The sequence below is a fragment of the Silene latifolia genome, chromosome 11 (assembly GCF_048544455.1).
Source record: "Silene latifolia isolate original U9 population chromosome 11, ASM4854445v1, whole genome shotgun sequence".
NCBI lineage: Eukaryota > Viridiplantae > Streptophyta > Magnoliopsida > Caryophyllales > Caryophyllaceae > Silene > Silene latifolia.
In genome coordinates this window covers 9478272-9504627 of record NC_133536.1, presented here as the reverse complement: position 1 = coordinate 9504627, position 26356 = coordinate 9478272, and the positions used below count along the sequence as shown (strand labels likewise).

Genomic DNA, 26356 nt, shown 5'->3' with positions numbered 1-26356 from the left:
CTTTTATTTAAAAACGCCATTTTAAATTGATCTAATTTTCTTGTGATTTTCCTTTGATCTATTTTTCGAAATGTTACTTATATAAAGATATTAGATGTTCTATTAACAATAATTATTTATGGGGTTCTTTGCCGGGTCCTATTGTCACAAACTCACAATGATAACATACTCTCACGTTAGTTGCTACTTTTCTCCGGATGGTTTGACTTTTGATAAAACGTGCATGCATGTTGCAATTGAATTGCTCAAATGTACATAGCTTTATTAAGGCAATTAAGTATATATAGAATCAAGATCTTGTGCGAACTATATTACGGTGCGAACCTATGAACTAAAGAAGGACCATTAGATGAAAAAAAAAATAGAGAAAAACAAGTCATATAAGAAAGAAATTAACTATGCACTTCACCAAAGATAGACGCAAAGAATCGTGTATACTATTATAGGTTTTGCAAGCAGATGTAACCTAGTTTAGTTGATAAAGTCATGAGAGTTGATGCTCATGACCTGGTTTCCAACCTCGTCAGCATCAAAATCGCCCAAAACAAAAAACGGACATATAATCAATCCCTTGAACAAATGGGAGACCCATATGCTCCCGAAAGTTGGATTTGGCAGTGAGGAAATCCTTGGATACTTGTATAAAGATCGATGAACTCATCTTCCAGGAGGGAGTTCTTTGAAAGGATGAATGAAAACTTAGCATACAGTTGTTAGTATATATATATGCTGCTAGCTCCAACAATTCTCCGTCAAGTCGAATCCCGTCCATTTCCAAATCTAATCGTTTCAAATGTTCAAAAGGGTTAACAACTAAATTTCAAATTGAGTTAAATATTAATTATATAATTGTTATTTTCTTTAATATTTCTATCTAAAACCTCGCATTCGTGCGGTGTCTATACTAATTGATGAACAAACTAATTTCAGTAATGTTGAGCTTGACGCATAATAATAACTAAACGAAAATAGTGAAACAAAAACTGAGTAAATAAAAATTGCTAGGACTTCACCGTAAAAACTTAGATAAGATCTTTATAATGAACCAATTAAGAGAATAAGAGTTAGCTCTAGTGGTAAGAATTCTCTTACGATTTTAACCCATATATGAAGTTGAGGGTTTGATTCTCACCTACGACTTAGTGGATTCATTTGAACCAAAAAAATAATGAATCTAACAAGGAAATAGGGAATATAGTCATCATACAACTATTAGGAATCACTTTTGTCTCTATAAATAGATTGCGTTCAATAGTTCAAAAGCAATGTCGTCAGGAAGGGAACTCCATCTATGGAGTTTATTGAACACAAGACGGTAAACTTGTGTCATGCTCTTCCATTCCACACCGTTCCTCTCACTTTTAAACCGAGTTAAGAAACTTACACGACTAAAATCAAACAGAAAACTTATTTCATACCAAAAAAGAAGATAACAAAGAATCAGTCTAGCTCACAACCTCCTAGAAGTTCGATTTGACAACGCGATGTACTCTCAGCACACTCGAATAAAGTTTTGAAAAATTGAGATTTTGCCAAGTTTTTACTCTGATTATAATTCGGACAAAGGTCAGGTGAACTAAGAACAAGCTTCTCCAAAACCTTGGCACTTTTTATCAACCATGTCAATAGATTCAATTTTTGTTTGCTAAATTTGCCGTCAATCATATACACCTCTAAGCGCTTCACTTGTTCAACTAGCGCGAATTTGACATCTTCATTCAAAATCATCTCCTTGTAGTTATCATAATAATTAAAATGTAGCTTAAGAACCTTCAAATTCGGACAACAAAGCAATTGTTCGTCAAACATTCTTTGATATAATTTCCAAGGCAAAGATAAAGTAAGATGTCTCAAATTAGGGAAGACGGTCTTTTTAGGACTAGTGTAAAACTTCAGGTCCCAATAATCTTCAACACCGAGTGCAAGCGACTTGACATTCAAAATCGAATCCAACATCTGCATTGATAATATGTCCCTAGTAAAATATCTAAAATGCTCTAATATTGGAGCATCAATAATAACCTTAAAACAATAGGCGGAAAGATTATATAGATTTATATATAATCGCTTTAATTTCTCGCTTGTAATTGATATCGAACTTTTACTTTTCTGATCAATATCAAGGGTCAAGGACAAGTCTTCAAGAGACGGGCAACGACTTATTAATTCTTCCAAATGTTGATAATTCGACGAAACTAGATGAAGTTTCTTGAGGTTCGGAAAAAGAATCGGGGAAAGTTGATCGATCCAAGAAATCTCTTTCAAATAGAATAATAATTTAAGCGACACCAACGAATGCATTTGAAAAATGCTTGGTGGCAACACCAGATCCCATAATCCAAAACCACATAACTTATTGACCGTGAAGTGTCGGATGTTATAAGAACGTAGTGGACGAGCCCATGTATCGATGGTAGGGCAGCAAAGAGGCTGTTCATATAAGCTAGCGCGAAGATAAAGATAGAAAGTGTCGATTAGGGGTGTGGTGAATAAGGTGAAGAGGTTATCGAAGACGGTCCAGCAATGAGGCTCATAAACGTTGTATGCAGTTCGGTTACTTGTGTATAGCTCCTTGATGCTGAAATAGATGATGAAATGGTTATGACGAAATCTATAGGAAGGTCAAGGTGGGAGATAATTTTGAAGACGATGTCGTCCGGAAGGGAGCTCCATCTATGGTTTTGTTCCATTGTTGTTAATCGGCTAGGGTTTTGTTCCATTGTTAATCGGCTATGCTTATATTGGAGATTTAGAAGTAACAGGCAAGGTATGTATTACAGTATTAGGGTTTATGGTCAAACCTAGAAACTTTTGACCATGAATAAGTCAAAGATATAAAATTGGGATATTCTACGGTGTACCCTTCAATTTTTCGTTTTTCTATGTTGTATCCTTACATTTTTTATATACTACATTGTACTCCTAAACTTCTTACTTATTTCTCTATCATGACCTCCTTTAGCTCTCCATTAACTTTATTAATATCAAACAACCCTATTTTGATTTTTATTCTGACTCGTTAATATTCTATCACTATCCTATGTGAAAAATATCACAAATCACTTTTCATAAGCTTAAATTACTATTAAAAACCTTAGTTATGATTCATGAAATGATAACTTCAGATTTGATGAACTTTTAGTTAGATTCATATACTATTTGGTGGGTTAGTTAATGGGTAATTTGGCGAATCCCCTATTTACTAAATAAATAGATGATTCTACGTTTTTTCCCACCTAATTATATTATCTTCTATTTGGGCCTTTAAATTTCCATTCTATTAAACACACAATGGGCCAGCTAGTGTGGGTCGGGCGGCCAACCCTCACCGATAATTCCGATATCCAGTTCTACTCCGTATAACAAGTAACATTTGCTAGGACTTCATATGCAATATGACCAAAGGACAAAGAAAATTGGTTTTCAAGTATTGGTGTAGCTCATTACCCAAGCATGGTTTCATTGCCTTGCTCGCAGCACAAGAGAGACTTGCTACTATGTATTGGTCTAGTACATCACGAATGGGTTTGTTCTACTTCTACTATGTAATGATCGATCATGTGATTCATTGCCTTTGTTACTTTTACTATGTAATGGTGATGCTTGAACTTTTGTCACTTTGGTGTAATTCACTTGGTGACGAAAGTATAAAGGGAGATATGGCTTAAAATAAATGTGAATATTTATTTATAGCAATATGTATGTATATTCTTCGATCTCTATATGTTATATACTCATATACAAACCCGTAAATTACAAACATTATTTTATAGGGCTTGGTAAACAACATCGAAACAATTTCCTGTCTTTATTTTGGTACTAGTATATATACCTAAGCGACTAAAATCGAAAATTCCAACACTTTTTAAAACAGCTCTAGACGTTTCGACTTGCTCAATTATTCCTCTTCAGAAAGGCCAGACGAAACTCTCAGTATAATCTTCCACGTCCCATAAATGACCGTCGTAATGTCCACCCAAATTAGTGTCCTGACCTTGATCGACCACCTTGAGCTCCTTCAAATGGTGTACCAAACACTTTCCATTCTTTGAGAAGTGAATGAAATCGACATACCCAACATTAACATAGAACAATTTCTCCCATGAATTCCAATCATTTTGATCTTTCAACATCCAAACATCGAAACAAGTATTATCTATGTACCGACACAATGACAAGCAACCTTGTATCCCAAACAAAGGCAGGTTAGCTTCGCTCTCTCGAAGCAACCAACTCATCCATGGGTGTACTAATTTTTCATCGCATAAATTAAGTCCAACAATGCGATTTTCTTGATTTTGTTGATTTCCTTGATCGCGAATTCTAAGAGGCCAGTACACAGTGTTATCGATCAAAACACCCTTATGAATTCCTATCGTAGACACACGATTATTATCTAAAACACATGCTATTCTTCGCCATTTTCCAGAAAGCGAAGAATATACGTATAAATGACTATTGAAATCATTAGTATAACTCGTAAAAATGACAACAATCTTGTAGTCATCAGTGGATGATCCATGACCGAACCCATAAGCTGCCGTGAACATAAAGGGTTCGATTTCTTCAAGTTCAACAATTTGGTCAATTTCTCGACTTTGTCGAATAGCAGGGTTCCAAAGATAGAAGGTACGATGTTGGTCTAATTCGCGGTACAAGCATACAAGCCCGTCACATGAACCAACTATATCAATAACCCCACCTACACCATTATCAATGTCTAGCGGAAGTATTACAGGTTTTAAATCGTGTTGAATTTCGTCGTTGGATAGCAAGTTGAACACATAATTATATCGTTCTGAATCATTTGCAAGTAAAAGAAAGTTATGAGGGCGCCAGGATGAATATCTAAGGTGCGACTTTGCAAAATCATGGCTCGAAATGGCATATAACCAATCCTTACAAACGGACTTGAAGCGAAATAGAGATCTTACCGGAAGTCTTGGTAATATATTTTCTAGTATCAGGTGATCAGGAAGACGCGTCATTAGAACGGGTTTGGAATGGTTGATTGATCACATGTAAACTCGTCTTACAGGAGACTTACTAATATGATTAGTATGATTATAGATGATCGTTGACCTTGTTGTAATAAGTACAGAGATGTTAAAGGTGTTTAATTAGATGTTAGTTAGAAGAGAGGGGTTGATTATAATAGAGAAGACGTTAACATTATTGACAACCAACTAACGTCTAAGGCATTGTTGGCAAAATGACAAGGTATCTTATTCAAATCGTCACGCAATCAAGTCCACTAAAGTAATAATTGGAATAATAATAAATGAAATAAAAGTTAAATTATACCCGTATATCATTAGTAAAAAAAATGACATGTTTACATATTTTTGAAATAATGACAGGATGTACGTACGGTATACACGTGCAAAAAATGCACAGGTCGTAATAGCAGGCGTTATCATTAAATACATGAACATATAATTGAGCGTGATTAAGTGTTAATACCGTGACAATATAAATAGTTCATATTTGGAGATTCGAATAATTGATAAATATTAGATATGAATATCAGATAATATACAACCGTAATTTATTAGAATTATCTTAAAGGTATTTGACATGTTAGACTCGTTGAATGTATGTAAATTGCAATATTTTATGTAAATTGTGACATTTTAACTTATCTTTTAAAAGTAATTAAAATAAGAATAGGAGATAGTAATAGGAACTGGGTTGAAAAGAGAAGGTAATTAAATAAAATAGGAAATAATAGTAATCAACTAAACCCGAATAATAAGAGAAGATACGAAGAATAGAACCGAAAGCATGAAGACACAAGAAGGTGGAGAAATAGTAGAGGCATAGCCTGCGGTTTTGTATTTGTTTGATTCTTGCTTTTTCTTGGAGTTCCTCGGTATGGTCGTCGTTTTCATGACACGACGGTATAGACTACCTTGACGGACATTTCCGACGCTTCTTCTAACTGCAACTTCTGGACTATATTTTGGATGTCCTTCAACCACATGAACGAAAAGAATTGTCGCAAACACTAAGACACTTAGTATTATCCTTCCTCTTTTATTTAAAAACGCCATTTTAAATTGATCTAATTTTCTTGTGATTTTCCTTTGATCTATTTTTCGAAATGTTACTTATATAAAGATATTAGATGTTCTATTAACAATAATTATTTATGGGGTTCTTTGCCGGGTCCTATTGTCACAAACTCACAATGATAACATACTCTCACGTTAGTTGCTACTTTTCTCCGGATGGTTTCACTTTTGATAAAACGTGCATGCATGTTGCAATTGAATTGCTCAAATGTACATAGCTTTATTAAGGCGATTAAGTATATATAGAATCAAGATCTTGTGTAAATTATATTAAGGTGCGAACCTATGAACTAATTAATTTGTGATTAGCTTTTGATAAAACGTGCATGCATGGTGCGAACTAGACCTAGCAAACAGATCGGGTCGTGTCGGGTTCGTGTTCGTGTCACATGTAAACGGGTCACAATCCTTCCAACCCAAACCCGACCCAATTAAATCTCGTGTCGTGTTCGTGTCGACCCACTTACATAAATGGGTCATAAGGCCTCAACCCTAACCCGTTAATTTCGTGTCGGGTTCGTGTCGTGTTTTCGTGTCACGTCCATATTTTGAAAGTTTAAGTATATTTATGTGATGGAGGATCAAGAAAAAATAGGATTAATTTAGTAAACAGGTCATTCGTGTCGGATTCTTGTTTAGAGAGGTCAACCCTAACCCAACCCAATTAAATATCGTGTCGTGTTCGTGTTGACCCACTTACATAAATGGGTCATTAAGTCTCAACCCAAACCCGTTAATTTCGTGTCGTGTTTTCGTGTCGTGTCATTGTTTGCCACTTCTAGTGCGAACCTTGTTAGTATATACTATGCTGCTAGCTCCATCAGTTCTCCGTCAAGTCGAATCCCGTCCTAGTAATTTAGGGGCGATAAAAAGAAAAAGTTTTTTTTTTCTTTATTGCTAATCAATCCTAAATTCCCCATCATAATCCTAGCACTACTGGTAAATCCCATATTCCCCGCCGACATTCTTTACTAATCCTAGCCCTACTCGTAAATTCCATGTTAAACCTACTATAAATACGGTCTTCTACATGTTTCATTTATTCGTGTTTATTGTTGTTTTAATTTAATAATTATCAAACTAAAAAAGCAAAAAAAAAAAAAAAAAAACATGGAGAAAGATCAGCTCTGCGTTTCATCTGAAACAATGATGGTTGAGATCATGGACATTATGAGCTTGAAATTATATAAATGTCTTAAAGAGAATGATAAGGTTGATGGTAAGGTTCTCTTCATATTCAAGCTTCGTAACTGTGAGTATGCGGGTCAACCCGACATGTCAAACCATAAAATCACACTAGTAGAATTAAGGCGGTTGGCATCGCCACAGTGGCATCGGTTTTAGAGAAAACCGATGCCAAATGCAGTTTAAATAGATATCAACAGTTCAGATACTCGCTCTTTCTCTAAACTCTGCAAGTGAAAACATGATAATTTACGCACTTGCTGATGTTTGTTGTTCTGATGCATATCAATAGTTTCCATATTTACTAAGAGAAGTTCACGAATATGTTAATCTATGCATTCCTATTGAATATTTATCGGATTCTGGCGGCCTGAGTTGGATTGAATGGTGCTTAATGCAGGATTATGCTATTATAGGCATTCAACGCAATTTGAGGGCTTATTGCTGGTGTTTGTTAACTGCAATTCACAACCATACCGTTGACATGTTTTCATTATCGGCATTGGTATATGATGACTGATCCCACTAGGGAGTATTTGGTCGTCTCTTTTCAGGTACTTGCTAACTGTTATATGTTCATCCTTCAGTCTTAGTATTCTGCATTATTAGAGCTGGTAAAAGATACCTGACCTAAGAAACCTGACCGGTGGTGAATCCCCATGCGTTTATGGTGTTATAAGAACTCAATAACACAAGTTTCCATTGCTTTTTGCCACATGTTTGTGACATTTGTGTTAATGTCTTCTTTTCTGATGCTTAGTTTCGGAAGTACTTCGTTTAGGATCAACTTTTAGTTGTGTAATTGCAGAATATGGCCTACTTTCCTCACCATTCAGTATAAAACAATTTTAGTTTATTTCTCTTTCTAAGTTGTTCTAAGTCGTAGTTTAGCTAATAATATATTGTTCTTGATTACTGTGTGTTTCAGGTTTAGTAATAACACTTGAAGAAATGAACGAGGTTCAGGAGGCTTTGGCTTTATATTGTAAAAAAATTAAAATATATATGATGTAGTGAACGGTTGATTTACATACTCGAATAGTTAGAGGTTTTCATGTATGTGATTTTGTTGTTGGATACAATTCGTTGAATGGTTGTATTGGATTCGGATTTGTTGGTATTGAAGTTATGAAATTTGGATTGTTCAATTTATAAAGAGATATTGTCGAATTTTTTATAGCTTTTAGAAAACAAAATGCAGTTAATATAATTTATTTATTGGTTAGGCACGTTTTTTTTTTCATTGTTGTAATTGATGATTGACATCGGTTCCTAAGTTACAACCGATGCCAATAATGCAAAAATTGGCATCGGTTTTTATGGTACAACCGATGCCAATATGTGTAAATTCCCATCGGTTAGAACCGATGCCAATTGAATAACAAACGATGCCATATGTGTAAATTGGCATCGGTTTATGAACCGATGCCAATTCAAAAAATGTCATTGGCATCGCCCGCATTGGCATCGGTTGGGAACCGATGCCAATCACTGTTTATAACCGATGCCAATTGCATTAATTGTACTAGTGTCATCAGCCATCGTCCTCAATACACACAAGTATCTTTGGAATCTCAAGGGCTTTATAATGTAAATGATGATCAGTTCTTAAGGACCGTTTACGAGGTTGTTTTTAAGGCTGATTTATTCTTCTATACTAAGACTGATGAACAATTAGCTTGCACTTTAACTCGTTTAATTAGGAGTTGTTATCGATTTAGTATTGGCATATTGAGCACTTTGAGTGATTATTCTTTGGTTTTTGTTGTGAAAGTTGGGAGGGCTTATGCTACTAAAGGTTATATCGAGACTATGCAGAGGATGTTGTTAGATGATCATCCGACTATGAGACTAGAATCAAGTGCTGATAATGATAAGGAAAAGGGTGAACAGGTGATTGTTGATACCTCCTTAGTGGATAATGGAGATGAGTTCGATGACGAGGGTTGTGAAGAACCGAGTATGAATGATGAGATGGACAAAGACGAGATGACTAATGTGGATAATGCCAATGTGGCCGTTGATGATGCGGGTGGTTTTGATGAAGATACAGAGGAGTGGGAGGAGGGTGAAGACAAGATAGATTGGGAAACTGCTACGGCCTTCACTCCAAAATAGTGAATAATAATCGACTTCCGGAAATGTGAGGGTGCAAAAGGTTAACAATATCACTTCTCCAGTACGAATTTTATGGCTCTATATACGTTCCACTCAGAAAAATAAAATAAAAAAATCATGTCATCATAGCAGGACATTTACAGGCGATATCTCCAAGCATTACCACAATAACTTGAGCTCCCAATATTCCAATTTTGGCGTCACCCTTTCACATGAATAAGTGGGGACTCCCATAATAATGGATATAGCCATTAATATTAGGTGGGGACCCCAATAATAAAGGGTGCATAAGAGAGGGTGGCGCCGAGATTGAGCGTCATTCGGTGACACTGTATTATTATCCTAATTTTAGGTAAGGTGGTTGTTGTTGTTGTTGAGTCTCTACTCTGTAGTATATGCTTTATTTGACTATTTTCAAATCCCTAATCTCAAAATTCCTTCCTATTCAGTATTAATTCGCAATTCAACAGTCAAAATCAAACACATTCATACTTTCATAATTTCGGCGCTTTACTTAAAATTGGTATCTCATTCTTACTGTATTTTAATTAATTGTCTTTTTTTTTTTAATTGAGTATATTGATTTTAGTGTGTGGGGTTTAATTTGTTGCAGGATGGATTGAACCAAAAATAAACCCAGAAATTATGTCATGATATCTTAGTTTAGTTTTACATGTTTGACCTGTCTTAAGATTAGAACGGCGCCTTAAACAAGAATTTGTGCTAAATAATAATGTCGCTGTAAATCCCAACCAAATTTCATGAATAAAATAATAAACTATTCCCTCGGTCCAATTATTTGTTTGACTTTAATTAAAATAATATCCTTTATAAAGAATAAAATAAGGTGAAAAAATAATTGGGATGGAACAAATTTTTATTTATAACAATACATATATTCTTCGATCTCTATATGTTATATCGGTTATTCTATCCTCATATACAAACCCATCTAAGTAAATTACAAACGTTATTTTATAGGGCTTGGTAAATAACATCAAAACAATTTCTCGTCTTTTGGCACTAGTATATACTCCCTCTTATTCAGCCTGATATTCCCCTCTTCAAAAAGGCAAGACGAAACTCTCAGTATAATCTTCCACATCCCATAAATGACCGTTGTAATGTCCACCCAAATTAGTGTCCTGACCTTGATCGACCACCTTGAGCTCCTTCAAATGGTGTACCAAACACTTTCCATTATTTGAGAAGTGAATGAAATCGACATACCCGACATTAACATAGAACAATTTCTCCCATGAATTCCAATCATTTCGATCTTTCAACATCCAAACATCGAAACAAGTATTATCTATGTAACGACACAATGACAAGCAACCTTGTATCCCAAACAAAGGCAGGTTAGCTTCGCTTTCTTGAAGCAACCAGCTCATCCATGGGTGTACCTCCAATTGTTCGTCATCTAAATTAAATCCAACAACGCGATTTTCTTGATCTCCTTGATCGCGAATTCTAAGAGGCCAGTACACAGTGTTATCGATCAAAACACCCTTATGAATTCCTATTGTAGACACACGATTATTATCTAAAAGACATGTTATTCTTCACCATTTTCCAGTGATCGAAGAATATACGTATAAATGACTATTGAAATCATTAGTATAACTCGTAAAAATGGCAACAATCTTGTAGTCATCATTGGATGATCCATGACCGAACCCATAAGCTGCCGTGAACATAAAGGGTTCGATTTCTTCAAGTTGAACAATTTGGTCAATTTCTCGACATTGTCGAATAACAGGGTTCCAAAGATAGAAGGTACGATGTTGGTTTAATTCACGGTGCAAGCATACAAGCCCGTTACAAGAACCAACTATATCTGATATAAATCGAGTAGTGAAGAATATAAGAGTTTATTGCTTTATTCAATTGTGTCTCTATACACTGATATACTAAGCTATATATACTAATGTCATCGACTTATTTACGGTAGGAAATAGACACAACAGCTATAAAGTTTATACATGGAAGCAATCAAAGATTGCCTTTACTGGAATTATAGAGCCTAACGGCTCTTTGCTGTGTACTGGCTAGGAGTTAGCTAATACCCCCCTCAAGTTGGAGCGTGGAGAGTCGAGACGCCCAACTTGGATAGAAGTTCATTGAAAGAGGCACGACCAAGGGCTTTGGTAAAGTTATCTGCGAGTTGAGCTCTTGTATGAATGTAGCTAGGATTGATGGTGCCTCGTTGTATTTCATCACGAACGAAGTGGCAGTCTACTTCGATGTGCTTTGTTCGTTCATGAAAGACCGGATTTTTGGCAATGTGTAGCGCGGATTGGCTATCGCACATTAATTGGATGGGTTGTTTGTGTGGAATGCCAAGAAAACCGAGTAACCCTTTAAGCCATTTAAGTTCACATGTGGTGTAAGCCATAGCGCGATATTCAGCCTCAGCGGATGAAAGAGAAACCGTTGGTTGTTTCTTAGTTTTCCATGAGATAGGTGAAGAGCCCAAGAAAACCAAGTAGGCGCTGAGTGAACGACGAGTTGTTGGACAACTAGCATAATCGGCATCGCAGTAAGCATTGAGGCAAAGGTCGCTATCTAACCGAAGTAAAAGGCCTTGGCCAGGTGCTTGTTTGAGATAACGAACGACGGTAAGAGCTGCTTTCCAATGTTCGGTTGTTGGAGCGTGCATAAATTGGGCTAAGATTTGAACCGAGTAGAGTAGTTCTGGCCTCGTAATTGTGAGGTAAACTAGCCGGCCGACGAGTCTTCGATATGGTTGCGGGTCGGTCATGAGTGCTGCTTTAGAGATGCCGAGACGATGATTTGGTTCCATATGAGTCGAGGCGGGTTTAGACCCAAGTAAACCAGATTCGGATAAGATGTCGAGGGCATATTTCCTTTGAGAAATGAAGATGCCAGACTCGTGTCGAGCAATTTCGAGGCCAAGGAAGTACTTTAGAGGGCCCAAATCTTTCATGTGGAAGCACGTACTGAGATATTGTTTGAACTCTGTGATCATGTCAACATTGTTGCCACAAATAACGAGATCGTCGACATAAATAAGAACATGTACCTCCGTGTCGTTGGTGAAGATGGAGAATAACGAATGGTCATAGGGGCATTGACGAAAGCCGTATTTTTTGAGTGCGGAAGCAAGTTTGGCATACCAGCAACGTGGTGCTTGTCGTAACCCGTATAATGATTTTTGTAAGCGACAAACTCGTCCATCATTAGGTGGAAGAAAACCGGGAGGAGGCTTCATGTAGACTTCCTCATTAAGATCGCCGTGGAGGAAGGCATTATGAACGTCCATTTGGTGAAGAACCCATTTCTTGGCGGCAGCAATAGCGAGTAGAGTGCGAACCGTGACAAGCTTTATAGTAGGAGCAAAAGTCTCATTGTAATCCACACCTTCTACTTGTCTATTGCCCATTACTACTAAACGGGCTTTGTAGCGTTCGATTGTCCCATCCGCATTATATTTGATTTTGTAAACCCACTTGGAGCCAATTGCCTTTTTATTGGGAGGAAGAGGCATAAGTGTCCATGTATTATTACGTTCAAGGGCTTCGATTTCAAGCTTCATAGCATTGCGCCATTCGGGTACCTGCGCTGCATCTTTATAAAAACTAGGCTCGTGATGTTTAGTCACGGCCGAAAGGAAAACACGATGCGTAGGGGAAAACTTAGAGTAGTCGATATAATGAGAAAGAGGGAAACGAGTACCTGAAGATTGTGTCGATGCGGTGAGCAAGTGAGACGAAGGACGAGGTTTTTGTAAAATATAACCTTGCAGGTTAGAGTTCGGTATTTTTATACGATGTCCACGGCCTAAGGTAGCTGACTGATCGGTGGAGGTGGAGGTCATTGTAGTCGTGGGGTCCGTAGGATTCGTGTCTGGTGTCGAGGAAGGTGTCGAGGAAGGCTGTTCAGTCTCAGTCTCGGTCTGGCTGTGGGTCACGGTAGTGGAAGATGTTGTTTGGATGGATGGTTGATTGTCGAGAACTAATTGGTCAATGGGTGTCAAGGGATCACGACTGGAAAGTGAAGTATCGTTGTCAAGATCATGAATATTAATCGATTGAAAAGGAAAATTGTTTTCGATAAAAATGACATCTCGTGACTCAAAATAAGACCCGGTGTCTAAGTCGTATAGTTTCCAACCTTTTTTTCCAAACGGATAGCCAATAAAAATACATTTTCGACTTCGAGAGGCAAATTTATCACGAGAGCGATTAATATTTTTAGCGTAACAAAGACACCCAAAAACACGAATATTATCCATCGGTGGTGTTTTATTAAAAAGCATTTCATACGGGGTTTTTCCGTTAAGAAGTTTTGACGGGGTACGATTAATTAAATGGACGGCTCCCAAGACGCATTCGCCCCAAAAAAATATGGGTAAGCTTGCTTGAAATAAAAGAGCACGAGCCACGTTCAAAATATGACGATGTTTACGCTCCACCCTCCCATTTTGTTGGGGAGTGTCAACGTTAGAAGTTTGAAAAAAAAACGCCATTAGTTTGAAAAAAAGGTATAAGGGGTGCAAATTCAGTTCCATTATCACTACGTAAAATTTTAATATTTTTTTCAAATTGACGACTAATCATAGCGAAAAAATTTAATAACTTTTGTTTAGCTTCACTTTTATGACGTAAAAGGTAGACCCAAGTGGAGCGAGAAAAATCATCGACTATGGTTAAAAAATAACGAGACCCACAAGAGCCATTTTCGGCATATGGACCCCATAAATCGCAGTGGACTAAATCAAAAATAGAAGCAGCAGTATTCGTACTGGAAGAAAACGGAGTACGGGTTTGTTTTGCGCGAAAGCAAATATCACAAGTATTGTTATGAAAATTGCTAGCATCTTTATTCGAAATAAAAGGTAAAAAACGAAAGATATTAGGAGAAGGGTGTCCCAACCTACGGTGCCATAGTTCGGATGTGTCAACGGACCTCACCAAGCAAGCCGTGGCTTTATCGTCATGAACACCTTGCAAATAGTAAAGTCCCTCGCGTTGCTCACCCGCACCAATCACTATCTTCGAGGAACGGTCCTGGATAAGACATAATTTATGAGAAAATTGAATAGTAAGTGAGTCGTTTTGAAGCAAGCTAGAGACGGATATCAAGTGACAATGTAAATTTTCAGCGTATAAAACATTTCTTAAAATGAGACGAGAAGATAGATGAATATCGCCACTTTTAGTAGCAATAGTAAGATCACCGTTAGGTAAACCAACAGATAAAGGGGATATGGTACGAATATTCGAGAAATGAGACAGAGAACCTGACATATGGTGAGACGCTCCCGTGTCAATAATCCAAGCGAAAGACGAAAAATTACCATTAAGATGATCAGTTGCTGGACTGGCTTTGCGTGAATGCCACATGTTGGTGAGTTCATCTAGTTCTTGTGGACTCATACTATTGAAATCAAGCCTGTCAAAATTATTCAATGATGGTCGAGAGAACGACGCACCACTGCCATTTTTCGAAGCAGCACAAGCAGCCATGTTCACCCGTATAGGATGACCTGCACATTCGGTTTTGTGGATTTCTGGAAGTGCTCTGCCTCGCACATCCAGTACAAACGTGGTTTTGCGTAAATCCGTAATATTTGGGTTAACATAAATACGGTCGAGGAGTCGATTGCCCCACCAATCAAGGTAATTACCAGTGACCCAATAAGAAGTTTTAAAGTAGCGACTAGGCCGATGACAAACAATGCAAAAAAAACGATTCGAAGGAACAGGGGATTGCAAAAAATACCTCTCGTGATTTTGAATCATAGCAAAAGTTCGCACGCCTTCTACTTGGAGAAGACGATTATAAATCTGATATAAATTGAGAAGAGGATCCATACCTAGTATTGGGGAACGAGTATTGTCGAAGCGGTCATCGAGACCCATGAGAAAATCACGTACCCTTTTCCTTTCGCGACGATTGCAAGAACAGGATGATAGAGCCATTAAATCATCCCAAAGCTTTGTTAACTGACCATAATATGCCATTAACGATTCATCGTAATTAGTGCCATGAAAGAAATCCTGAGAAATACTAACACTTGTATTTTGGACATGAACCAAGGAGTATGAGGGAGTGTTTTTCGATTCGATAATTTTATTGTCGTCGGTATCCGGCATGACTGTGTTTCGTAAAAAAAATGACAGAGAGAAAGAAATGAAAGAGATTTCGAGATTTCGAGATTTCGAAACCTAGTCTGATACCATGATATAAATCGAGTAGTGAAGAATATAAGAGTTTATTGCTTTATTCAATTGTGTCTCTATACACTGATATACTAAGCTATATATACTAATGTCATCGACTTATTTACGGTAGGAAATAGACACAACAGCTATAAAGTTTATACATGGAAGCAATCAAAGATTGCCTTTACTGGAATTATAGAGCCTAACGGCTCTTTGCTGTGTACTGGCTAGGAGTTAGCTAATAATATCTATAACTCCACCTACACCATTATTATCAATGTCTAGGGGAAGTATTACATGTTCTAAATCGTGTTGAATTTTGTCGTTGGATAACAAGTTGAAAACATAATTATATCGTTCTGAATCATTTGCAAGTAAGAGAAACTTATGAGGGCGCCACGATGAATATCTAAGGTGCTATTTTGCAAAATCATGGTTCGAAATGGCGTATAACCAATCCTTACAAACGGACTTGAAGCGAAATAGAGATCTTACCGGTCTTGGTAATATATTTTCTAGTATCAGGTGATCAGGAAGACGCGTCATAGAACGGGTTGGAAATAGTTGATTAGTTACCAGTAAACTTGTTTTACAGGAGACTTACTAGTATGATTATGATTATAGATGGTCGTTGACCTTGTTGTAATTAGTACAGAGATGTTAAAGGTGTTTAATTAGATGTTAGTTAGAAGAGAGGGGTTGATTATAATAGAGAATACGTTAACATTATTGACAACCAACTAACGTCTAAGGCATTGTTGGCAAAATGACAAGGTATCTTATTCAAATCGTCACGCAATCAAGTCCACTAAAGTTTTTGAATACACATCTCACAAAATATCCGCCACAAATGGTAACCTGTCATAAGAGAGACCAATTGTTAAATACACAAATTCTCCACTAACCCATTTTGTTACCATTTTATCTCACAAAATATCCGCCAGAAATGGTAATCCGTCACAAGGGAGATCAATTGAATTAAATATACTTGGCACACATTTAAGTTAAAAGTGTTTTCGTAGGGACGTGCCACCCTGTTAAGTATGAAATTCGAATATCTCATTTTTTTCGTTTTCAATTACTTGGGGCAGTTGGAAACATGTTTACGTTAAACAGTTATTATAGGAACATATTAAGTTCGAAAATCGTAGTTTTTTAATTTCAACTCTTGGTTTACCTATATTATTTAGTCGAGTTATTAATTTATCCTATTTTTATTTTAAAAATGTCTTCGATATATAAATTGATCAAATTGTATAAACCATAATTTTGTCTAATTGTCATCCAGAATTAGTAGCTGAAAATATACGGAGTACTTCTCTATCCGAGACTCCGATTCGATAAATTTAATTTACTTTAGTAAACGTAAATAAATTGACGGGTAAATTACGAAAGCGTGCCAGTGTGCCTGTATGAGTATTCTTGTTGGGCCACAATTCTGGGCTTTCTGGCTCAATTTTGCCAATCATGAAGCGTGCAATTGTTGGGCTATACCAAGGAACAAGCCCATTAGCCCAATATTCATTCTGAAGATGAGGTGAAACTCAAACCCTGATATTGGTTGGACGTTGGTAGCTAGAAAATCCTTAGGTATGGGTTCAAACCTGTTTCAGCACATACGAGCCTTCGTGATGATAGTTATATGCGAGTATTCGAGATTTCGTACTTATGTCCCAGTCGATTGTTTACTTAGTTTTTGGTGAGGGATTTTTTTGTACTTATGACGAAAGATACCGTTGCTTTTCTGGGTAAGCAAATAGCGATTATTCTTTTGTTGTATATTATTCGGTTTAGTCTATATTCGAGTTGGGGAGAATCACTAGGCGGTAAAGCTCTTCCTCATGACTCATGAGTTTTAACACGACTGACATTTTTACAAGGCTTAAACTCGGATTTCTGGTTAACATATGCAAAGAGCCAAAGAAAACTGTAATAAATAACTACTATAGTTTTCATGCATGCTTTAACCTCTCTATGCCATAGTCTATACATACTGACCCTCCGATTTTGTTTCGAGCTTCGACGATTCTAAGTTCCATAGTAAAAACAAGAGTATGCATTCATGGCAAAAAGAAATAAAAATAGAGAAAAACAAGTCATATAAGAAAGAAATTAACTAAGCACTTCACCAAAGATAGACCCAAAGTATCGCATATACGAAATTATAGGTTTTGCACGCAGATGTAACCTAGTTTAGTTGATGAAGTCATAAGAGGTGGTACTCATGACCCGGTTTCCAATCTTGTCAACATCAAAATATATTATAGGTTTTGCAGGTAGATGTAACCTAGTTTAGTTGATAAAGTAATGACGGATAGTATTCATGACCTGGTTTCCAGTCTTGTCAGCATCAAAATCGTTCTTGTAATTCTCTTTACACTCCAAAAAGAAAAACGGACATATAATCAATCCCTTTAACAAGTGGGAGACCCATATGCTCCTGAAAGTTCGATTTGGCAGTGAGAGGAAATCCTTGGATACTTGTATAAAGATCTATAGAACTCATCTTCCGGGAGGGAGTTATTTGAATGGATGTATGAAGACTTAGCATACAGTATCAGCTTCTCCAAAACAGGCGCACTTCTTAGTATATATGCTGCTAGCTCCAACAATTCTCCGTCAAGTCTAATCGCCTTTATTTCCAAATCTAATCGCTTCATATGTTCGAAAGGGTTAACTTTAGGCTTTTGAGGAATATCCATCCCATAAAAACTAGTAACTTCCAACACGAGTTCCTCGAGATTGGGACAATGTAGCATTGAACTCAAATCTTCTAATTTTTTAAAATTACCCAAAGCCAATGTAAGACGAGTCATATTAGGGAAGATTGTCGTCTTTGTCGTTGTAGGGTAATTGTGAAGCAAAGGTGACGAGTAAAGGAGAGTAAGCGACTTGACATGGGTGATCGAATCAAATATTAATTCATCACAAGATAAGCGATCAGAGGAGAAGTTCAAGTGCTTCAATTTCGGAGCATCAATTATTATAAGTTCAAGGATAGACGACGATCCATATAGACATACATTCAGTCGCTTTAAACGCTTACTCGAGATTTGTATCGAATCCTTGTTAGCCTTTTGAACCTTATGAATGGTGAAGTTCAAATCTCTAAGCGACGGGCAAGAACGTATTAGAATTCCTAAATTTTTATAATCGGCCAAAATTAGACTAAGTTTCTTCAAATTAGGAAGATCAATTGAATTAGGAATGCACCAAAGAAACTCGTACATAGACAAGTTCAAGTCAAGCGATACCAACGAATTAATTCGGAAAGCACTTGGTATGTTCACTCGATAATAACCACCATATGGTACACAACTACGATATGTTTTAACCTCGAAGTGTTGAAGGTTATGTTGACGTAGTCGACGAGCCCATGAGGCTATAACATGCCAAGAAGAAGGTTTTATTACATATAAAGAAGTATTGGGAAGTTGAAGACTAAAGGTTTTGAGTAAGGGTAAATTAGCGAATATAGTGAAAAGGTTGTCAAGGATATTCCAAAGGAGGGGCGTATCATACAGATCATATTCCCCGAGTTCAATGTCGAACGTAGTGGCCGAAAAAGTGACGGAAGTGGTTGGACAAAGGCCAAGACGGTTGAATATGTCGACGAGGATGTCGTTCGGAAGGTAGATCCATCGTGCCACGGCCAGGTTACTAGGGTTTTCTTTCATTGTTTTTCTCTTTTTGGTGAACAAAGGGTTTTTTCCCATTGTTGTGTAGTGCCTAAACCCTAATCGCCTATGCTTGATTGCTTCTTGATTTTTTTTTTTTTTGTAAACCCTCAATATATATTCGTAAAAGCGTGAATACAATTTACTTATACCAGTCCCAGGGCCGGCTCAAGGATGGTCAACCCGTGCAACTGCACAAGGCCCCCAGTTTTAAGGGGCCCAATATATGGCCAAGTTTAGTAGTGTTCCATATAATTTTGTTATCGCGCTATTATATCATCAAATTTACACTGCCTCAGTGGTTATATCATATGTATCCTTCTATTCCTAACATCTTGTGTTCGACTCCACACAATATCTTTATAATGAATCACCCTCGTTTAATTTCATATGATGAAAACTTTAATTCTTTGTGGAAAATGACTTGACTACCAGGGGGCTCATTCATGTTTTAAAGTTCCGGTATAATGGATACCGGAACCTGCTTGTGTACACATTTCATTCCACACCGTTATTCCTCTCACTTTTAAACCAAGTTAAGAAACTTACACGACTAAAATCAAACAGAAAAACTTCATTGATGCCTAAAAAAAACATAACAAAGAATCAATCTAGCTTATAGTCTCCTAAAAATTCGATTTGACAACGCGATGTGCTCTCTACGCACTCGAATAAAGTTTGGTAAAATTGAGATTTTGCCGACTTATCATAATAAAAGGAATTTTTTTCAAAAATAGGGTTTAAAACAAAAAAAATTAACACAATAGGGTTTTGTTGAAAGTTATTACTCAAAATAGGTCCACGTCACACCCGAACCTATACTTGTATTCAAGTCGCTTTCCCGCGAAGCGACTACGTGTTGGGTGACATGAAATTACAGTTGCTTTTAAGGGGCAGCTATTTTAGCCCAAGTCGCTTAGGGGCCCAGCGACCCAGGCCCAAGTCGCTTAGGGGCCCAGCGACTATACTATTTTGCAAAAAAAAAAAAAAAAAAAAAAAAGAATAATTGAAAAATGATCCTAACAGGAATCGAACCCATGGGCATTGACAATTATATTAATAATCCACTAACCACTGTACCAGGCGAAGACTTATGTCGTAATTAGCGCAGCAAATTTAGTTATTCTTGTACTCGTAATCGCTGGTCTTATTTTATACTACGTTTATGATCTTTCAAGCGCTTTAAATAATCAAGCGATTACTCTTGTTGTGGTGGTTTGGAGGCGATTGTTCAAAGACGTTGACGCGGGTTCGATTCTTCCATTATGCAATATTAGTTTTTTTTTTTTTTTTCCAAAAATACTATTAAGTCGCTCACCGGGTGAGCGTTTTCAACTCAAATCGTTGTCCGGCTAAGCGACTATAATCCGGAACCTAGCTCCACCAAAACCGAGCCTACGTGGACCCATTTTTGGTAATTACTTTCAAAGTCACCCCATTTCGTCAATTTGTTTGTTATTAAACCCCATTTTGGAAAAACATTCTAATAAAAGGGGCCATGTGAACTTAAAACAAGCTTCTCCAAAACCTTGGCACTTCTTAGCAACCATGTCACTAGATTCACCGTTTGTTTGCTAAATCGGTAGTCATTCATATACATCTCTAAGCGCTTCACTTGTTCAACTAGCACGAATTTCACATCTTCATTCAAAATCATGTTCGTATGGCCAGAAAGATGTAACTTAAGAACCTTCAAATTGTTCGTCAAATATTTTTTGATATACTTCAAAAGGCAAAGATAATGTAAGATGACTCAAATTTGGGAAGACGGTCTTCTTAGGACTATTGTAAAACTTCAGGGGACAATAATCTTGATGCACGGAGTAGTGCAAGCGACTTGACATTCAAAATCGAATCCAACATCTGCATCGATAATATGGAACCAACAACATATCTATAATGCTCTAATATTGGAGCATCGAGAATAACCTTAAAGATAGACGACGACCTATAACGTTGATTAATATATAATCGCTTTAATTTCTTGCTTGTGATTGATATCGAATTTTTCTGAGGATCACGACTAAGACGAATAAGGGTCAAGGTTAAGTCTTCAAGTGACGGGAAACGACTTATTAACTCTTCCAGAAATTGAGTAAATAAAATAATAATAATAATAATAATAATAATAATAATAATTATGAATTAAAAATTTCAATAGTATTGAGCTTGTTGCATAATAATAATAATAATAATAATAATAATAATAATAATAATAATAATAATAATAATAATAATAATAATAATAATAATAATAATAATAAAAAAAAAAATAATAATAATAATAATAATTAAACGAAAATAGCGAAACACAAATTGAGTAAATAAAAATTGCTATGAGTTCAGCGTAAAAACTTAGATAACAAGATCTTTATAATTAATCAGTTAAGAGAATAAGAGTTAGCTCAAGTGATAATAGTTCTCTTACCCCAGTTATGAAGTTGAAAGTTCGATTCTCACCCACAATCATCCGCATAATGAACATTAGAAATCACGTTCAATAACTACGTCGTCAGGAAGGGAGCTGTCCATCAATGGCGTTTATTGAACGCAAGACGGTAAAATTCTGCCATGTTAATTATGTGTGGGAGATTACTTGACTCATTCATGTTTTAAAGTTTATTATTATCATTTAGATAAAGTCCATGTCTTAATGATATATGTTTGTGTTCTTGTTTATGTTTTTCCTTCGTATCAGATCTCTTATAATGTAGCATTGAGAATGATATACTCACTAATTATTTTTATGAATTTGAGTGGAGCATATTTATTTCTAAAGTTAATGAACTAAGAAAGAAAGAAGTCGAGTTGTTGAGGGGAATGGGGCAAAACTGCAAAGGCCTGTTGATTGAGGAATTTGTGATGGATACTGGAACTTACTTATGCAAAGAGGGTCTAACGTAGCCATAGATAAACTCATACTTGTGTACACATTCCATTCCAAACCATTTCCTCTCACTTTTGAACTGAGTTAAGAAACTTACAAGACTAAAAGCAATCAGAAAACTTATTTCATACCAAAAAATAACATAACAAAGAATCAGTCTAGCTTATAGTCTCCTAAAAATTCGATTTGACAATGCGATGTACTCTCTACACACTCGAATAAAGTTTCATAAACTTGGGATTTTGCCAAGTTCTTAAACTCTTTATAATCCGGACGAAGGTGATGTGAACTAAGAAGAAGCTTCTCCAAAACCTTGGCACTTTTTATCAACCATGTCAATAGATTCAACAGTTGGTTGCTAAATTCGCCGTCAGTCATATACACCTCTAAGCGCTTCACTTGTTCAACTAGCTCAAATTTCACATCGTCATTCAAAATCATGTTCGTAGGGCCAGAAAGATGTAACTTAAGAACCTTCAAATTGGGACAACAAAGCAATTGTTCGTCAAATATTTTTTGATATACTCCGAAAGGCAAAGATAATGTAAGATGACTCAAATTAGGGAAGACGGTCTTCTTAGGACTATTGTAAAACTTCAGCGGCTGACGCTGATAATCTTCAGCACGGAGTGCAAGCGACTTGACATTCAAAATCGAATCCAACATCTGCATTGATAATACCGAACCAGCAACATATCTAAAATGCTCTAATATAGGAGCATCAAGAAGGATAAACGACGACACAAGTTCTAGATTAATATATAATCGCTTTAATTTCTTGCTTGTGATTGATATTAAAATATTCGGAGGATCATGACTAAGGGTCAAGAATAAGTCTTCAAGTGACGGGCAACGACTTATTAACTCTTCCAAAAGTCCATAATTCGACGAAACTAGATGAAGTTTCTTGAGGTTCGGAAGAAGAACCATGGAAAGTTGATCAGTCCAAGAAATCTCTTTAAAATGGAAATACAATGTAAGTGATAACAACGAATGCATTCGAAAAATACTTGGTAGCCACACGGGTTTCAAAAATCGATAACCACCAAACTTTTTGATAGTGAAGTGTCGGATGTTACGAGCACGCAGTCTTTTAGCCCATGTATCGATGATAGGCCAGCAAAGAGGCTGTTTATAGAAGCTAGCGTGAAGACTAAGATAGAAAGTGGCGATTACGGGTGAGGTGAATAAATTGAAGAGGTTATCGAAGATGGTCCAGCAACAAGGCTCATAAACATTGTATGCATTTCTGTCACTTCCGTATAGCTGTTTGATGCTGAAAATAGTTGTTGAAATTGTTATGACGAACTGATCTTTAGGAAAATTAAGGTGGGAGATAATTTTGAAGACGATATCGTCCGGAAGGGAGCTCCATCTTTGGTGTTCTTCCATTGTTGTTAATCGGCTATTCGGCTAGGGTTTTGTTCCATTGTTAATCGGCTATGCTTATATTTAGAAGTTACAGGCAAGTTATGTATTAGGGTTTATGGTCAAAGCTAGAAAATTTTGACCATGAATAAGTCAAGATATAAAATTATTTTTATCAAATCCGTTCGGGGCAATGATCCACCCAAACCCGAGAGGAGTAATCCAGAGGCATGTAATGGGCCATACCATGCGCTGCCGAATTGCCCGATCGTTTAATGAAAACAAAACTTAAAAGAGTCAAAAGACGACCTTAGTCCTAGAATTTCCTTCACCACTACATTTAGTATCAAAACAATGTTCATAAAACTCGAATATACAAATGACTCGACCCCCAAAACCGAATTGAACCAGACTTGATCTAATCGAGCATATTGACCCGATATATCCTGACCTGGCAGAATTGTTGTAGTTACTGACCCGGTTATCCTGATTGTAAGTGAACCGACCTGAGCCCAACTCGAACCGAATAAGCAATCTAATCCGGTCAAGCCTAACCCGACATGACAGGAACCGCCTTAACATGACCCGTAATCGGACCGAGTGATCCGATTGCCACCTCCCTATACTAACCGTAATCTAAAAATGTCAACCTTTATTATAAATAAATCAAATCTGCTTCTAACATTTAACAAACAAGGTTTTGATTCTATGTTTGGCTTGATTTTAATTGTAATTTGTTATTTTGTGCTGATTTCGTATTTTGTTATTTTCGTGTTAATTACTCCCTCTATTCGTGTTTCCATGTTGATTTCATTAGCTTCATCAATTGTTCGTCGAAATGAACCGTGGTTCTATTCATCTCTAGCCGCTTCATATAACTTAAATTTAGCATCCGGAATTAAATCCACATTGTGCAATTAACATAATGTTTTGAATACAAATGAACTCGACTAAAAGCAAATACAGAAAATTAATTTCATGGCAAAAAAAAAAAAGATAACAAAGAATCAGTCTAGCTTACAACCTCCTAGAAGTTGGATTTGACAACGCGATGTACTCTCAGCACACTCGAATAAAGTTTCGAGAAATTGAGATTTTGCCAACTTATTATAATCCCAAAGGTTATTTGAACTAAGAACAAGCTTCTCCAAAACCTTGGCACTTCTTAGCAACCATGTCAATAGATTCAATCTTTGTTTGCTAAATTTGCCGTCAATCATATACACCTCTAAGCGCTTCACTTGTTCAACTAGCGCGAATTTGGCATCTTCATTCAAAATCATCGCCTTGTACTCATCATAATAATTACTAAAATGTAGCTTAAGAACCTTCAAATTCGGACAACAAAGCAATTGTTCGTCAAACATTTTTTGATATAATTTCCAAGGCAAAGATAACGTAAGATGTCTCAAATTAGGGAAGACGGTCTTCTTAGGACTAGTGTTAAACTTCCGGTCCCAATAATCTTCAACATGGAGTGCAAGCGACTTGACATTCAAAATCGAATCCAACATCTGCATTGATAATATGTCCCTAGTAAAATATCTAAAATGCTCTAATATTGGAGCATCAATAATAATAATAACCTTACAATAATAATTGGAAACCTTATATAGATTTATATATAATCGCTTTAATTTCTCGCTTGTAATTGATATCGAACTTTTACTTTTCTGATCAATATCAAGGGTCAAGGACAAGTCTTCAAGAGACGGGCAACCACTTATTAATTCTTCCAAAAGTTGATAATTCGACGAAACTAGATGAAGTTTCTTGAGGTTCGGAGGAAGAATCATCGAAAGTTGATCATCACTACGAGCAATCTCTTTAAAAGAAATATACAATGTAAGTGATAACAAAGAATGCATTCGGAAAATGCTCGGTGGCCACACTCGTATGCTAAATTCAAAACTATCGAACGTATTAATCGTGAAGTGTCGGATGTTAGTAGAACGAAGTCGATGAGCCCACGTATCGATGATAGGCCAGCAAAGCGGGTCTTTATAGAAGCTAACGTGAAGATTAAGATAGAAAGTGTCGATTACGGGTGTGGTGAAATAATCGAAGAGGTTATCGAAAATGGTCCAGTAACGAGGCTCATAAACGCTGTTTGCAATAAACCTTTCTGTGTAAATCTGTTTGATGCTGAAAATAGTTGATGAAATGGTTATGACGAAATCAGAAAGGTTAAGGTGGGATATAATTTTCGAGACGATGTCGTCCGGAAGGGAGCTCCATCTATGGTGTTGTTCCATTGTTAATCGGCTAGGGTTTTGTTCCATTGTTAATCGGCGGCTATGCTTATATTTGGAGATTTAGAAGTAACGAGCAAAGTATGGTTCTAGTTTTTCGCCTAAACTTTTGGTATGATTAGTTAGGCCCATTCTAAACTACTCCCTTCTAGATAATGGGAAGTGGGCCGGGTTGGGTGGGCCGGGTTATGAAAGAAAGCTCGAGCCCACATTGCGGGTTGATGGTGGGCGCCTGTGCGGGCTAAGGTGGGCTGGGATGAGGTAGGCCTAGAACGGTCTAGTTGTGCTATTTGGCTATGCGGGCCTGGCGGGCTGTTCACTGTGAGCTGGGAATGAGTGAGCTCGAGGCCAGCCCGAGTAGGTGGTACGGGCCTAGGATGGGTTGATGGGCTAGGAGATGAGTGAGCCCGTTATCGGGCTCGACTATTGTGGACTGAGCCAGCCGACACCGATATCCAACTTTATTATGTTCTACTTTTTTTATGTGAACAATTGATAGTACAGAGAAATATTTTATTTTTACCTTTTGTTAATGATAGAAGCAAATTTATAATGGTGGATAACATTACTAGAATATGGTTATCAGACTTTTGGTAGTAGGGTT

At 36.8% G+C, this 26356-nt stretch overlaps 4 protein-coding genes and 1 long non-coding RNA gene across 5 annotated transcripts; 1 reads left to right on the top strand and 4 right to left on the bottom strand.

The window, feature by feature from the left end:
- Positions 1-3908: 3908 nt before the first annotated feature.
- Positions 3909-4988, bottom strand: LOC141612873 (F-box/kelch-repeat protein At3g23880-like). Its single transcript, XM_074431622.1, has one exon. It carries the CDS (start codon positions 4986-4988, stop codon positions 3909-3911), a length of 1080 nt encoding a protein of 359 aa, XP_074287723.1.
- Positions 4989-7658: 2670 nt separating this feature from the next.
- Positions 7659-8415, top strand: LOC141612686 (uncharacterized). The gene is made up of 2 exons (XR_012529147.1): positions 7659-7813; positions 8188-8415. It is a non-coding gene; the product is annotated as an uncharacterized LOC141612686 (long non-coding RNA).
- Positions 8416-17982: 9567 nt separating this feature from the next.
- LOC141612872 (FBD-associated F-box protein At5g22730-like) lies at positions 17983-19284 on the bottom strand. The gene has a single exon (XM_074431621.1). It carries the CDS (start codon positions 19282-19284, stop codon positions 17983-17985), a length of 1302 nt encoding a protein of 433 aa, XP_074287722.1.
- A 3001-nt stretch (positions 19285-22285) lies between these two features.
- LOC141612870 (F-box protein At4g09920-like) lies at positions 22286-23524 on the bottom strand. Its single transcript, XM_074431620.1, has one exon. It carries the CDS (start codon positions 23522-23524, stop codon positions 22286-22288), a length of 1239 nt encoding a protein of 412 aa, XP_074287721.1.
- A 983-nt stretch (positions 23525-24507) lies between these two features.
- Positions 24508-25755, bottom strand: LOC141612869 (F-box/FBD/LRR-repeat protein At5g22660-like). Its single transcript, XM_074431618.1, has one exon. It carries the CDS (start codon positions 25753-25755, stop codon positions 24508-24510), a length of 1248 nt encoding a protein of 415 aa, XP_074287719.1.
- Between the last annotated feature and the right edge of the window lie 601 nt (positions 25756-26356).